The sequence below is a fragment of the Notolepis coatsorum genome (assembly GCF_963971535.1).
Source record: "Notolepis coatsorum genome assembly, chromosome: 1".
Taxonomy (NCBI): Eukaryota; Metazoa; Chordata; class Actinopteri; order Aulopiformes; family Paralepididae; genus Notolepis; species Notolepis coatsorum.
In genome coordinates, this window is record NC_140165.1 from 313,572,197 (window position 1) to 313,588,191 (window position 15,995).

Genomic DNA, 15,995 nt, shown 5'->3' on the forward strand with positions numbered 1-15,995 from the left:
CTTTCAAAAATACTCTCAAAGAACACCTACGGGAGACTGCAATTCGAAACTGGCCCCTACAAATGTCCTAACCCAGTTGTACAGTAAATGGCCAAGTATGGCTTTGTCAGTATTCCAATGTACAGTGAAAGTCTTTCTCTGGTCTGCATCCCCTTAACAATTGTATGTATTGAGCTGTACTGTACTGTACCCATTCTGCAATCTGTTAATAAAATGTTCAATCAATCAATCAATCAATCAATCAATCAATCAATCAATCAATCAATCAATCAATCAATCAATCAATCAATAGCCTACTTCTGAAGTATAAACAAACCACACAGCAATATTATTCTGAATCTGTGGGTACTTTTTTTGTGTGCTAATGTTTACTGTGAAATGATCAGTAAAGGAACTATTATGGACTATTTCTGGTGTCTACACAGTAGCAATAATGATATTATGGAGTTTAGCGCCACCGTGTGATTATTTTGTATCCCAAGTAACCCCCCCCCCCTCTCTCTCTTTATCAACACAGCATTTTCTCTCCCACTTGATGGTGATTGGCTATCGATCGTGTCAGTCTATTCTTTGAGTAGGCGGTGCCGGGGGTAGCGTTTCCTGTTGTAATGTTGACATCCATTGGTTGGTCATTCCCCGCCCACTCGACGTGATTGGCTAGATTTAGCTCGTGGGTGGGGTAGAAGGTTCCAGAACTGGGCGTGGCAGGAAGTGATGTCGTCGTCGAACAAAACACCCGCTCAGCAGCACTGAGAAGATTATCACACATGGTCTGATACTTTAATAACTGCTGATAATAACGGATACGAGCTGCAACTTTCCCCACACGCACACGGTATTCCATTAGCAGCACTACCGAAGAAACACAATATAGACTTGTAAGTAACTATGGCAACCTGTGTAACTGACATGTGTGTGTCCACTGCATGCAACAACGTTAGCTATCCGAGCTCGATAGTAGCCAACCGTAGCTAACTACTACATTTGTTTACCAACGAAAACCATCGTCCTTTCTGTCTTGTTGTGAGTCTTGTTGTTAGCTATTCCACTGAGCAAAAAAACATAAATTATCTGTGTACTTTCTTTTTGCAGTCCTGTCATAGTTGCCTCCTTCAGAATACATCTTGCTGCATAATGGACGGAGTGACAGTTACAACCAATCCCATGGTGGATGTGCGACTGACGAGTGCCATGAGTTCCTTTGAGACGAACAAGAGATTCAACAGAGGTATAACCATAGCAGAGTTTAAGGTGAGTTTCAAATCTCTCCCACAACAAACTACTCTGCTGCATCAGACTCACATCACATGGTGGTTCGTGTCTGCTGCTGCTCTAAGGTGTGGCCCTCTCTCTCAGCCCGAGGTGTCCACACATGATGACTACAGATCATGCAGTTTTGTTATTGACTATATATGTATGTGCTATTGTGCTTCATCTTGTTTGTTTGTCCTCCCTCAGGGAAAGCTGGAGATGGTTGTGGGCACACCTGCTTCCGGTATGGACCTTGAGCTGTATAGCACCAGTGATAAGTTCCTGCAGAAACTAGATGACAACGAGGCGCTGCTGGGCTCCTATCCTGTGGATGACGACTGCAAAATAAATGTATGTAGTAGCTGTTCGTGTTCACCGACACAGACTTACTTACTGTCACAATACACCCAAGTATTAACACTACATCTTATATAATGGGAATCGGATAAGTGGATCTTACATTGATCTGTCTAGATCTGCATGAATAATTATTTTTATTTACTACATAGTATTGACACACAGGTCAGGGTGATTAGTTACCTTGTTGCCAAATGCCTAAAATTGACCTGTGATGTTTGTGGCAATTGACCTGTGATGTTTGTGGCAATTGACCTATTTTAAGCCCCACCCTCTTTTCTTGATCCTTCAATCGCAACGGTTGCTTCAGGTATGAGACGGCCGAGCAATTATCATGTCCTTTGGTGCATTTTGGTTGCATTGGGACCGTTGACGCATCAATTGACTAGTCTTGAGTTATTGATTTTAGCAATGCTATACTGTTTCTTTGCCACACTAATGTTATGTGGAAAGACTCCAGCAGTTGGGACTAACTTGTATCCTTTCTTCCTCCTCAAATAGTTAGGCTGGAGTGATGACTTACAAAGACCAGCATTAGTCGATAGAACAGTGTTGAGAGACTACTCTAAAGTCTTTAAGAATTATTTCTGCTAGTCTTTGAACAAATCTTTGCTGCACCAACTAAACGGATACAGCAGTGGAATTTCACTGTGCAGCTTCGCTCTTCATCGACCTTGATATCAATGATTGTATTGATGAAGCTGATCTTTGTGCACAGGTGATTGACATCAGTGGGGCTCAGCAGGGAGAGTTCAGCGACGTGTCCAAAGTGGAGAAGTTTGAATTGTCAGACGATGCTTATTCAAAGAGAACAGGTATGCTACTGCTGACATGAACAAACATGAAAAAGAACTGGCATGCTCAACTCGAATGTCTTCGGATGAATACTGGGTGCTGACCCCAAAATCACTAAGGTAGAATAGACTTTATTGTCATCATACTTTCGTACAACGAGATTAGGGACTCCAACTTAAAGGAAAACTCCAACATTTTGGGAAATTAGCTTATTTAACATCTTCCCTGGAGTTAGACAAGAAGATGCATACCTTTTTTGTCTCTGTGCGTGCATTTAGCTTTGGGAACAGTAGCTCCGTTAGCGTAGCTTAGCTTCATCACTGGAAGTGGGGCGGTGCAATAGCCTGACGTTCCCTACAGAGTCCTACAGTCACGAAATACAACTCCAAAACGTTCCTGTAAACATGTTGTGACCTGTGTATTTACCACATGGAGAAATAAAAAATAATTGAATTCGACAATTACGTTTTCTAAGCAAATATACTCGGAACAATTTTTTTCCTAACCACTCGTCTCTGGGCGCAGTCAGTGATTTCAACGTGAAGCCGTGTTTGTTGATATTCTCATTCATTCAAAGGATCCGAACCGATTGAAGTTTATGGATACCATGACTTAAAATCCTCTTACCTTGACGATTAAAAGCCTCCCCAATTTAGAAAACAGTAATCCAATGGCTGGTATTGATAATATAACTACTGCACGGAGCTAACCAGAGCTAACACAGAACCGGACGGTCACTAAAGCAAATATAATACTTCCTTTCTGGGGGTTTTCAAAATAAAAGCGACGTCTATAGCAGCGGAAAACGTTTATTTTGTACATTATCTAACGTTAACACAAACCTAAACTAACGTTACAACTAACCTAAAGTTAGTTTAGGTTCGTGTTAACGTTAGATAATGTACAAAATAAACGTTTTCCGCTGCTATAGACGTCGCTCTTTTATTTTGAAACCCCCCAGAAAGGAAGTCATATTTGCTTTAGTGACCGTCCGGGTCTGTGTTAGCTCCGGTTAGCTCCGTGCAGTAGTTAGTATTATATTATCAATACCAGCCATTGGATTACTGTTTTCTAAATTGGGGAGGCTTTCAATCGTCAAGGTAAGAGGATTTTAAGTCATGGTATCCATAAACTTCAATCGGTTCGGATCCTTTGAATGAATGAGAATATCAACAAACACGGCTTCACGTTGAAATCACTGACTGCGCCCAGAGACGAGTGGTTAGGCAAAAAATAGTTCAGAGTATATTTGCTTAGAAAACGTAATTGTCGAATTCAATTATTTTTTATTTCTCCATGTGGTAAATACACAGGTCACAACATGTTTACAGGAACGTTTTGGATTGTATTTCGTGACTGTAGGACTCTGTAGGGAACGTCAGGCTATTGCACCGCCCCACTTCCAGTGATGAAGCTAAGCTACGCTAACGGATCGACTGTCGCACAAAAAAGACAAAAAAGGTATGTATCTTCTTGTCTAACTCCAGGGAAGATGTTAAATAAGCTAATTTCCCAAAATGTTGGAGTTTTCCTTTAAGGTGCTGTTTCACACAAGTAATAAAAGGGAAACATAATATCACAATACTATACAAGTCACAATCCTATACAATATAGAATATACAACAATCGGTGTCAGACAGTAGTGAGTAGATCATTGATATATTGCAGTGTAGGAGAGGGTGGTGGTGTTAGTGCATATCAGCGGTATAACACTCGTCAGCACTCGTATATAAGAATGTAATAGTTTTATTAGGAATGCCTAGGGCTGCTGTGCATGAAATCTTACATTTACATTTAGCTGACGCTTTTATCCAAAGCGACTTACCAGTCCTGTACAACAAGTCAGCAGGAAGGGAAATGTAAGGGAAGGGTACAACTCTGGAAGCTAAGGGTAAGTATAACATTGTTCGTCAAACAGTGTCAAACTTGAGTGCTACAGACTTGAGTGCATATTATGATAGTGGGTAATAATATAGGCAAGGTAGATTTCTTATTGCATTCTTATTTGTGAGTGCTGACGACTCACGACTGACTACACCGCTGGCATGCTAACGGATTAACTGCCAGCTCTCACAAAACAAGATAATGATTTGTCTTTTTGATGTGTCGTGGGGGGGAAGGGGATCTCAATGCCAATGTAAGAGCTCTTGGATGGAATAGAAGTACTTTATCAATCCTGAGGCGAAATTCGGCACCACAGATCGCTCACAATAAACATTCAGGTAGGTGCGGCTGGGTAGCGCAGTGGACTAAGCACTCGCCTACCACCGCAGAAACTCTGGGATCGAATCCAGCTGTCAGCGGTACCTCCGGCTTGGTCAGTCGTCCCTACTAACACAATTGGCAGTGTTAGCGGGTGGGAAGCCGGTGGGGTTATGTGTGTCCTGGTCGTTGTAAACTGCGACTCCTACTGGTCGGTCGGGGCGGCCTGTTCAGCGAGGGAGGGGATCTGGGGGAAATAGCGCGAAGCTCTGCACGCGGTACGTTCCCCCAGTGAAACTCCTCGCTGTCGGGTGAAAAGAAGCGGCTGGTGACTCCACATGTATCGGAGGAGGCGGCATGTGATAGTCTACAACCTCACCAGACCGACAGCGGGGCAGTGCGCATAACGACCAGGAAGGGAATTGGTATAACGATTAAATTTGGATGGGTGAAAAATACAGAAAGCTAAAAAAAATAAAAATTAGAATTTCAAGTAGACATTTAGGATCCCAAACATATCCCCTCCTCATCCACACACGTTGCTTCTCGCCCCCTCTCCAGACTCCGTGAGGAGCATGATGAAGAAGCAGCGCGTCGGCCGCTTCAACACGGAGGAGACCGCCAAGAAGGAAGAGGAGCTCGCCACGCGCGACGCCGCGGAGAAGAAGGCCGCCGAAGCCATCGCCGTCGGTAACCGGTGCCAAGTGCTGGTTGTCGGGCAGCCTACCAAGATTGGCACCGTTATGTATGTCGGTGAGTGGAGTCGGAAGTTCAGCCGCTTTCAGTTTTTCAGGGAAGCCTGTGCCGGTTAAGATCTTCACCTCAACAAAGCAGCCTCTTTGTTTGTTATTCACGTCCGGACAATGGGTTTCTGTCCTCTCGCTCCCGAAACACAGGACAGACTCTAGTCAAATTATTTCCTTTTTTAAGGAAATTGCACTGTTTTTGTGTTTTGCTTTTGTAAGTGGAAATTAGTTTGATAGTGTATATTTTAAAGGGCTGTGTGTGTATTCTGCCTGGTGAACGAGGCCCATTGTGTACCTGGTGTAACTCGGCACTGTTCTCGGTTGCAGGTACAGCCGATTTCAAGCCAGGACATTGGGTGGGTGTGAAGTACGATGAGCCCCTTGGAAAACACAATGGAAGGTAGGAAGCCTGTCATTAATGGCCCTTGTTAAATAGGAATCCTGCAATATTGCTGGAAGGAAAAACGTTCATTTTCTTCTTTTCTTTTAACACTGAACCAAACAAAGGCGGCATAATGCCACCACTGTGTGGTCTTTTAGATTAGATTAGCACAAGTACAGTACAGTGAAAAGAAGTTTGGCATCCAACTAGAGTGCAAATGTAACGGTTAAGTGCAACCGCAATGTACAGGTGATTTTAAACTGGGTACAAAATATACAAAGTAGTACTACTGAGTGTAGTGCTAGGGCCTAAAAAAAAGAATGGTTTGTTTCCGGTTGCCGACCGACCCTGCCGATTTTAGGTGCGACCCAATATATTTTATGAGTAAAAAATAAAAATTCAAAAAATTCAAATAATAAAGTTTCATAGAAACCTTAGTCAAACCTTTAGTATTATGGATATTAAACATGCTGCCAGAGTACATGCATCCATGTTGTTGTAAACATTTTAATTAAATAAAGAAATTCCCTATCCATAGTCGCCGTGGGAAAGAATAAAATAAAAAATAAAATAAAATAAATTCCCTACCTACCCATGGCCTTAACTGACAACCAACAGGAAACGAACAATATTTTTTGTTATGCCTAATCAGATGTATGTACAGAGTTGTAGTATAATATGTACAGTGATACAGGTGTAAAGACGGTCTGGTTGTAGTCATACTGTCCAGCAGTGTAACTAGTAAGAGTAGGATATATACACCTGCGTTAGGGAATTGGAGGCATGACCCTATGGGCGTGACGTGCAAAACAACGTCTGGTGGTGGTTTTGTCAAATGCACCATGGATCTAAGCGGCGCGTCTCAGGTCTCCTGCCTATATGACACGACCACTAAACACCTCGGCCATGCTGTCTTCCTCCATAGCCCAGATTATCTGTGTTAAACTGAATCTAGAAAAGTACCAGAAGCTTTTGTTGGTTCTAAAAAGGACACACGGCTATTGAAATCATGAAATTACAAGCTTGCTGTTCGAATGACGGGAGGGAAGATAACCTAGAGTACTTTTAATTTGGCTGACTGCTCTGGCAGGCTACGGGGGCAAGAGTCACAATGGCTGAGGGGAATATAATCCATTTGAAATTAAAATACTCTCATAAAGTACAAGTAGCTCGAAATTGTACTTAAGTACAGTACTTGAGTAAAAATACTTTGTTACTTTCCACCACTGCTAGATGGGTGTCTCCACAGTCCGTTGACTCTGTCTTTTCTCATGTTCTCTCTCCCCCCAGTGTGGGTGGGAAGCAGTACTTTGAATGCCAGAACAAGTACGGTGCGTTCGTCAAGCCCCTGACGGTGACCGTGGGAGACTTCCCCGAGGAGGACTTCGGTCTGGACGAGATGTAAGACGAGGACACGTCCCCAAAAGTCAAAAAAGATTTGTCCCCGTTTCAACATCTGTGTCCGATATCCCGTCCACAGACCAGAGATGGAAGGACGAGCAGCACTGTCATTTGCAACTAATACCATCGTTAAGTTTTGTGCTAGTCAGGTAGGAACTATGAGTTTGATTCCAAATGGTCGTTGGTATCCCAGCCTGGTGTCTCTGTGTCACCAGTGCAACCAGAGCCGAGGTGGTGGTGGTAGCACATCTCTGGTGGCGCGGGTTATCGGAATACTATTTAGACGTACACTCTTGTTTTATGTGAACCTAGAATAATAAACGGGGTTCTTAACGCAGGTCTGGAAAGTACAAAAGTCTACATTTCCTTTTTCGAAACGGCACATAACTGTCAAAGTATGGAAAACAAAACGCACAGAAAACCCAATATTGTGCTGCTGTTCTAATACACCACCTGACTACACGCATTATGTTCATTGTATGTTTTTTTGTCATTCACAATTTATGTTGTGATATTTGTTGTTCAGAGCTAGTTGAGTCACATTGCCTCGCCATCGTCAATTTGTTCATTTTAAACATAGTCCCTGTGCTCCACGATTCAGTCAAAAAGGGTATTTTGAAAGATTTGTAGGGACTCTGAATGGCGGTTTTGGAGTGGTCTTCTTTCCAAGCACTTTGCCCTAAGTAGTACCCACAGCTCTCTACTTATTAAGTAACAAGGCTGTGACTGATGGCGCCTTGTTGCCTCGAGGTGGGAGTCGATTTATAATCCTTATAGCTAATAGTTTCAACATCAACTTGATTATTCCATTTTCTTTAGTTAATTTTGATCTGTACAAAGATGGTTGTATATAATTGATTGATATACTTGTTGGGTATACCTGCATAGTTCTTTTTGTGTGTGTATAAAAAGGTTTACTGTAAATTGTTAAAGAGTGGAACAATGGAAAATGACTCCTATTCCAGTGATATGATTGGCTTGAACAGGAGTCTGTCAAACATCTCAACTTTGACCTTTTGATGTGTTTTAACTCGTAAATTGAGAGTTGACGTTTTGAATGAACCAGCTTTGGGTGCATCAGCCAGGCTACGATACTTGTACTTGGTATCGATTTAAATGTCACAGATACCAAGAACCGAGGACTACAACGATGCTATTTAATGATATGAAAGGATTTTCTATCTGTTAACTACAAAATATAAAAAAAAGATTATCACATACAAATTTAACTGTATGAAGGCCCCCCCAATATTAATAAAACATTTAAATATCAATAAAAGTCCTGGACACTCAAACTTTTGTTTTATTTGTCACATATAAGGTACGTTATAGTGAAATGCTTGGTTCGGTATGACCCTCCTGAGATTAGTAAAAAATAAAGACCAAACGCTATACTAAAATGTACAGAATTCAAGAAACAAAATACTTTTTGTGGATGGATGTACCTCTGGCATTAATCTCCCAATCCTGATGCTGATCTGGTAGATATGAGAACCAAGTATCTACCTGCCATCATCACTGTGTTAGAATTCTTTGTCATCTTCCGACAATTTCAGTTTTGTAAGAAAAGAAGAGGGTATATCACTCTTCGCCCGAGCTCGGCTTCCTTCTTGGCGGACGCCGGCATGCTGCTTCTTCACCACGGCCCAGGAGTTCAACACTTTTAATCCCTATCAGATTTGGATTCATTCATTTCAACTCATTATGAATTGAAAATGGGGGACCCTGATGTAAACCAGACGAAAGTCTTTCTCTGGTCTGCAATCATCCCCTTAACAATTGTGTGTATTGAACTGTACTGTACCCATTCTGCAATCTGTTAAATAAAATGTTCAATCAATCAATAGGGATTACAAGTTTTGAACTCCTGGGCCATCTTTGAATAATAAGACACAACAGAATCTATTGCACTACCGTAGGAAGAGTTAACCGCTTTGATAACCGTCTGTTTACAGTTCATCTTGGCCATTTTAACATCCGACACTTCATCATTATTGTTATTCAGTGCTCGGCTGCTTCCATCGCCTCCACGGTGCTTATTGACGGGAGAATTCAGCTGATGACGATGCACTTTTCAAAATGAATGACGTGCGTTTTATTTGTCCTTCATTGTCGTATTGGCCTACTTGACTCGCCTTTTCAAATTGATTGACAAGAACAGACAATAAATCTGTCATGGGTTTTAAATTTTCACTCCCAAAGATGAGTGCGCCTTGGAAGAAATGTGTGAATACAGATGCAAATAATTCTTGGTTTGTTTCCATTATGTGCTTTTGTCTTTTCTTTGACATGGTCATCATAGTTCTTTTTTCATGAAATGCAACCTTGTCCAGTTTTTGAGATTTCAAAATGTGCTGGTGTTTTTATGTGCCAAAGTGTATCTTATGCATAATAAAAAATGTCTTACCAGTACAGTAAATGCTATGGAGTCAATTTGTCTCATGTGTCAGCTGGTTTTGAAAGTTTCAGACACCAAAGTAATTATGAAATGTGTTTTCAACCACATTCCCCAAACCTTGTAACCAGTAGAGCAGAGGTTAGTTTTCAAGAGGGATGTAGGAGAGAATGCTTCATCACCGAGATCATGAACGGCTGAGTAATACAAGTTATAGGTTGCACAATATACCTCAGTCATGACTCATAGTCAAATATTTCTGATTTCATTTTTGTTTTAGGTCCATGGCAGTGGTTCTAACCTTGTTTGTGTCAAGGACACCCATATATATACTCTTAAATATTCTCTCATTGGGCTAACATCTAGTGAGTGTAATTATTGAGTTTTACTGTGGACCCTAGAACTCTCTCAATGAGGGCCTTTAGGGGGTCCACGGACCCCACGCTGAGAACCAGATCCCTATCGCCTCTGGTGGTGACGCTGCCGTCAACATGTACACGTCACTGTGTTGCCGTGGCTGAGCTCTCGCGAGGAGGAGTGTGATTTCCCCCAGGCAGGCAGCCAGCGGTGAGTGTGGCTGAGCTCTCGCGAGGAGGAGTGTGATTTCCCCCAGACAGGCAGCCAGCGGTGAGTGTGGCTGAGCTCTCGCGAGGAGGAGCGTGATTTCCCAGCAGGCAGCCAGCGGTGAGTGTGTGCGAGAGTTCTATGTGCGCGACAGAGACGGGGAAGATGGCGACGCAGGAGAGCGAAGCGGCCGAGGAAGCCACCGTGAGCAACGGCGAGGTAAAATTATCGACATTATCCAACTGATTTCGGTTTCGTATTGCGACAAACGGGCATGTAACGTTTGTCCCGGGCCCACGTTTGGCGGCGCAGACATTTACTGTGTTATGAATTACCGTTAATTCCACGACGAGCCTCAGTGACGGTTGTAATGTCAATGCCGGTTGGTTTTTAAAACGACCCCCTCCTGCTCTTCACGAGTCCACGACGTGTCTCTCTGTGGTGTATCATGCCTTACTTAATAACCACCGTCTCATTATTACCATATATCATTCATAACGTATATGACGGGACCTATTCGAGACGTTAAAAATACCAGGTAGACTGGTAGTGAGTGACAAAGCTATAGCTAATGTATTAAAGCTAGCATGGCTAGTTAACGTTAGCTAGCTGGTGCAGTGCAACAAGCCACGCCTCCTCCGGCCTCAACAGACACAGCAGCACAGATTGATCTGTCTTATCCATCCATCCAGGCTTTAGTTTAGACTTACTGTCTTGTCTGTCTTGTTACTTACAACTAGACTACATGTTATCTTCTGGCCATGTCTTGCCAACTAATCTGGAGGAACCACGTCCCTAATTCAGAGATTTCTATTTCCTAACTAACCCCATATCTTCTTAGCAGCAGCAGCACCTTGTCGAGTGACAGCTGCCTTCAGAGGGCTAGTGATGTGATTTCCCTAATTGGCTCTAAACGTCAGCTAGCTATCTGGATATTAATAATGTCTGTTTTCTTTAATTAATGCTATAATTTCTATAGCGGTGTTTGGCATAATTTGGGGGTTTGTTCCAGTGCAGTGGTTCCCAAACATTTTGACCAAGGCACACTGTTGAAATATACCCCCCCCCATCAGCCCCTCACAGCACCCCAGATTTTTTTTTACAAAAATGCACATCGGAGCTAAATTTTACAATACACGTAACCTTGTTTGGTTTGTGCATTTAAAACCGATAAATGAGTCGCAAAAATAAGAAGAATGAGCCTATAAAATACAAACACAATTTCAATGAAAATAATGAATAGATAAAATATTAGCCTACTAAAAGGCCCTCCTGGATTTTGATTGGATATAGTATTGTAGCCTGCCTTTTCAAAATTGTATCATCATCATCATTTAGCACAGGCATAGGCCGTGACACTAGGCCTAATTTAAAAATAATAACTCGCGCCTGCTTCTGAGAGCAGAGAACGAGAGATTGTGAAACGGGGGTTGCGCCTCCTATCTCCCCTGCCATCTCTCTCTCTCTCTCAAAACACACAACTGATGGCTGGGAGAGGCAGCAGCAGCACATTGACACACCGCTCTTTGACAGGGAGGGACATTTGTCTCCGGAAGATGCCAAAAGACATCCATCGCGTGTCATTGTGCACTGGCGATGCGAGACTAACGTGCACCGTGCGTGCGGTCCATTTGGAGATAATTCTGCACGCTCATCTTTGACGGCCAAACTAGTGGCTGAGGCTGTGGAGGAGAGAGATGAAATGATCCCAAACCTATAGTCTTCATTCATTCATTCATGCTTGAGGAAAGTTGAGAAAGCATCTTTGCAATATGTAGACACGCATTCAGTAACGAGTATTAGCCTATTACATTTTATGTTATTTTGAACTATCTATGTTTGATCAGTTTATAAACTCCTTTTGACATGCAATTACATTTTGTCAAATGTGTTGTGTAGAATTACAATGTGAAATGGGCACCCCTGGACTCTTATCACGGCACACCAGGGTACCACGCCACCCACTTTGGGAACCACTGTTCTAGTGCATTATTGTAGTAGTTATTGTAGTAGTGTATGACTAAAGTACCTAATCTAGTGTTTTCTTCCACCACTGCTGAATGAGAACAGCGGAAGCACTGCTGAAAATAGGTGTCTGTCTATTGCTAGTAGGGCTGTCCTTGGCTAAATACATTCTTGGTAGTCATAAGACTATGTAGTACTAATGGGATTTAATCAACAAATTGGTACAATTCTGTTTCCCACGTGAAATCATGCAGAAAGACTTCTTTAAAATCTAACGCTTTAAACCAGAGATGTGGTTATAATCTTTTTCAGGAAATGGCCTAACTCATTCAGGAGGGGGAGGTGCGCTTGGTCTGGGTTGACTAAGACCAAACTGAGGACAGTGAGGAGTTAGCCATAAATAGACTTTGTTCTTTCATTCTCTCCATTGATCATATTCACATGGTGGCCATTTTGCTCTTAAGTCGTGGCCAGGCTGAGATTTATTTCCCACCCCGGGTCAGTTCCTCTTGACCTCAAGTAGCTGCTTCCCTGCACTTTGCCACAGTTGTAAAGACACACACACACACGATGAAGCAGATATGTTCTGTGCTTCAAGCTGCTTCATGCAGATATGTTCTGTGCTTCAAGCTGCTTCATACACACTATAGAGCAGATCTGTTCTGTGCTTCAAGCTGCTTCCTGATTTGAAGGTGGCGGTCTTCTATCACATGCCCCCTTGTAATTATAATTGTAACGTTGGCCATCGTCAGCCTTGTGATGCAGCGCTCGCTCACTGTGTTTGCTCTGACCGATGACCTGATCAACATACACGACATGTAAGGGCTGTTTTCTTTATACCAGCTTTAAAAATCCTCTCACTTGGGGAGCTCCAGTAGCTCACCGCATATCTCGGCGCTATCTCTGCGTCGGGCAAAACCGTGCTCGTCACGGATCTGGGGGACACGAGTTCGATTCCCGGACCCGCCGTCATTTCTCAGAATGTCTTCCCCTGCTCTACATCCCGTTTCAACCTGTTTCTGTCGGTCATACTTGACCAGAAAAGCGATAAACGCTAAAAAAAAAAAAAGTTTAAAAAAAAAATCCTCTCACTTGGCTCTCCTCGCATCAGATACTGTCACTCAATCTCTGGCAGTAATGAACAATGCTGCGAGAGTAATATCGCCTTGTGAAAGATTGACAGAAAAGGGCTTTCTGGCATCTCACCGATGCATATACCGTAGCCCGCGCACATGGAGGATGCATTTCCATGAGGTGTAGAATACGTTGAGTGCGCCTGTTGGGGTTAATTGTTAATCTTGGATAACAGAGTGTGTGAAGTGTAAATTATTACCTTTATAGTGGAGGAGATCAGATAACCCACTGCTATTGTTGACTGGTGGTCGTCTCTCTGTGTGTGTGTAACGGCCTGGCATGTCCCTCCAGGATACACAGAACCTTCTTTTGCCGATAATGGAATCACCGTGTCTTATTTGACGAGAACAGGAGATGACGGCATGGATGAACAATCCTCTTGATTTGCACCCCCCCCTTTACAGTCCGCCCTTGACTGTGTTTGTGTTAGTAATGGCCCATTGTCTTATCACAGGCCTTCAAGATTCACAGTCGGGATAGTGATACATTGGAGCATTCTCTAGGCCTAACTGTCTGTTATCATAATTGATTGACAATGCTTTTCATATCTCAGCGCAGTTTGGCCCTCAGGCACACCGTAGATGTCCCTGGTGGTGCTGCTATATAATGGTGGGGGGGGAGAGCGATGGGGTGTTGAGATAGTGAACCAGTCTTGTGACTTGGCATGTGCTTGTCTATTGTGTCACTTGGTTAGAATGTGGCCGTGTGCTGACGGGGGCTCCTGTCGTGGATCTGCTGCACCGCGTGTAGTAATCGGAATCACAACCAGGAAAGGTCTTTTATTGCCAAGTAGTTGTTTTACACATACTGGGGATTTGATTTGGTCATTTTTTTGGTGCGACATTAGCGGACAGACAATTATGGTAAAATAAAAGGTATAATGAGATAAAATGGAATATTATAAACTAAATTAAAATAGAAGTAGAATATAATTAGGAAATAAAATAGGCCAAGGCTGTACAATTGTGCACGATGTGGTTGAGTATAAACACTGATTTAGAATGAAAAGGGTTGTGCAATTGAGCAGTAATGGGCAAAAATAAACAAACAGCGTGAAATTGCACCGTTAAGGCAACGGTGGTACCTTTTTCCGGTACTTAACTCTTAATTTCAGTTGTAAAAATAAAAGTCCAAACATATATATATATATTTTTTTTTAATCTTTTCCCCCCTCCTTTTTCCTCCGATTTTTCTCCCATCCCAATGTTAGTCGTTATGCCAATTTCCAATTCCCAATCCCCTTCCTGGTCGCTGCGCACTTACCCCCCACAGTCGGTCTGGGAGAGTGGAGGCTATCACGTGCTTCCTCCGACACACGTCTAGCCAATCAACCGCTTCTTTTCACCTGGCAGCGCGGACTCTCACTGAGAGGGTGTAACATGTGGAAGGATCACACTACCCCCCTTAGATCCTATCCGCGCTGACCAGGCGCCCCGACCGAACTGTAGGAGTCGCTGTTTACAACGACCCGGACCCACCCCGCCAGCTTTCCCACCCTCTAATACTGCCGATTGTATTAGTGTGAACGGCCAGCCAAGCTGGTGACAACGCCGGAGCTGGGAGCTGGATTCGAACAGGTGAATCCAGCGTCTCCGGCGTTTGTGATGAACGCAATCTCCGCTATGCCACCTGACCGCCTAAGTCCAAACATTTTCAACATTGTTATTTATTTAAACATTTAGTTAGAACATTTAGTTATTTATTGTTGTAACACACCACACAAAATAAATCTCATGATCCTGTATCATGCTTAACCCTTTGATTGCCGGGGTTAAATTCATAATTTACCATCCCTCGCCAGCCGTATTTAACATGGAGAAGTTCCCCTTCTTTGCAGGGCTATAACTTTTTAAATTGTATTGCTAAATTGACATTACCATGGCCCATTCAAAGTCCTATATCTATTGTTCAGGGTGTAGCAACGTTATACTTTTTCATTCACATATTCATACTAAAATACGCTCTAAAGTATAAGTGTTTTTATCGTTTTCTGCAGCTTTCTCCAGAACGTGATTTATAGCCCCAAATGCATTATATTGATGATTGTATACAGTTTGATAGCAATCGGCGTGAGATAAAAAATTTCAAATGGACGTACTTCTAGAATGATCTACGTATGATCTGTCGATCTGATGATGACCAGATGGGCGGGGGGTCGTTTATCATTCATCTAGTGTGGGTGATATGATCATTGGAGCAGTTAGTATTAGGGGTGCACCGATATATCGGTCGGGTATCGGTATCGGCCGATAAGTGCCTTGTTGACTGCTATCGGCCTATCGGCCGATAAGCTCAAATGTGCCGATAGCAGTCGCCGATAAATACCCATCAATTTGTGTAGCGTCAAAAGGCAAAAAAAAAAGTTCACTCGCGACCTACCTGCACAACGCCCGCCGTCCCCCACACACACACACACAAGCTACTGCATCAAAGTAACTACTTATGATTAACAAGGCATTCGTTTTGTGGCATTAGCGTTATATAGTTAGTGTTACACGGACAATAACATCAGCATATTATTATTACCCATAGCAGCAAGGCATTACTCCGAGTCCGTTCATTAGCTCTGTTCCATTCCGTTGCTCATTCCGTACCCAACTACACATTCTGCAATCTGTTAATAAAGTTTTCAACCAGACAAATGTATAGAAAGGCTTTGTTTTATTATAACATTTGTTGCAGTAAAATCATTATGTCTCATTTGGTCATGCGTGGAGCGCCGGTCGGCGGGCCGGGCAGCTAACGTAGCTACGTTATTAGCTATTAGATGCAAGACTAACGTTACTGGTGAAAATGTGATTTG

General features: G+C 42.8%; 2 protein-coding genes across 2 annotated transcripts in view; both read left to right on the top strand.

Moving 5' to 3' along the window:
- Positions 1 to 732: 732 nt before the first annotated feature.
- Positions 733 to 9,540, top strand: tbcb (tubulin folding cofactor B). Its single transcript, XM_084327048.1, has 7 exons — positions 733 to 878; positions 1,093 to 1,251; positions 1,459 to 1,602; positions 2,327 to 2,423; positions 5,167 to 5,358; positions 5,679 to 5,751; positions 7,024 to 9,540. Exons 2-7 carry the CDS (start codon positions 1,135 to 1,137, stop codon positions 7,136 to 7,138), a joined length of 738 nt encoding a protein of 245 aa, XP_084183174.1. The 5' UTR covers positions 733 to 878; positions 1,093 to 1,134; the 3' UTR covers positions 7,139 to 9,540.
- Positions 9,541 to 10,228: 688 nt separating this feature from the next.
- Positions 10,229 to 15,995, top strand: part of clptm1 (CLPTM1 regulator of GABA type A receptor forward trafficking) — a 39,605-nt gene continuing 33,838 nt past the window's right edge. The window contains exon 1 of the mRNA XM_084326987.1: positions 10,229 to 10,312. Within this exon, the coding sequence (XP_084183113.1) occupies positions 10,235 to 10,312 (78 nt within the window). The 5' untranslated portion in view covers positions 10,229 to 10,234. The remainder of the gene's footprint in view (positions 10,313 to 15,995) is intronic.

Coding starts and splice junctions, on each gene's coding strand:
- tbcb (XM_084327048.1), top strand. CDS start 1,135: ATGGACGGAGTGACAGTTACAACCAATCCCATGGTGGATGTGCGACTG. Junction 2,424..5,166: donor TGCTTATTCAAAGAGAACAG/GTATGCTACTGC, acceptor CCCCCTCTCCAG/ACTCCGTGAGGAGCATGATG. Junction 5,752..7,023: donor CTTGGAAAACACAATGGAAG/GTAGGAAGCCTG, acceptor CTCTCCCCCCAG/TGTGGGTGGGAAGCAGTACT.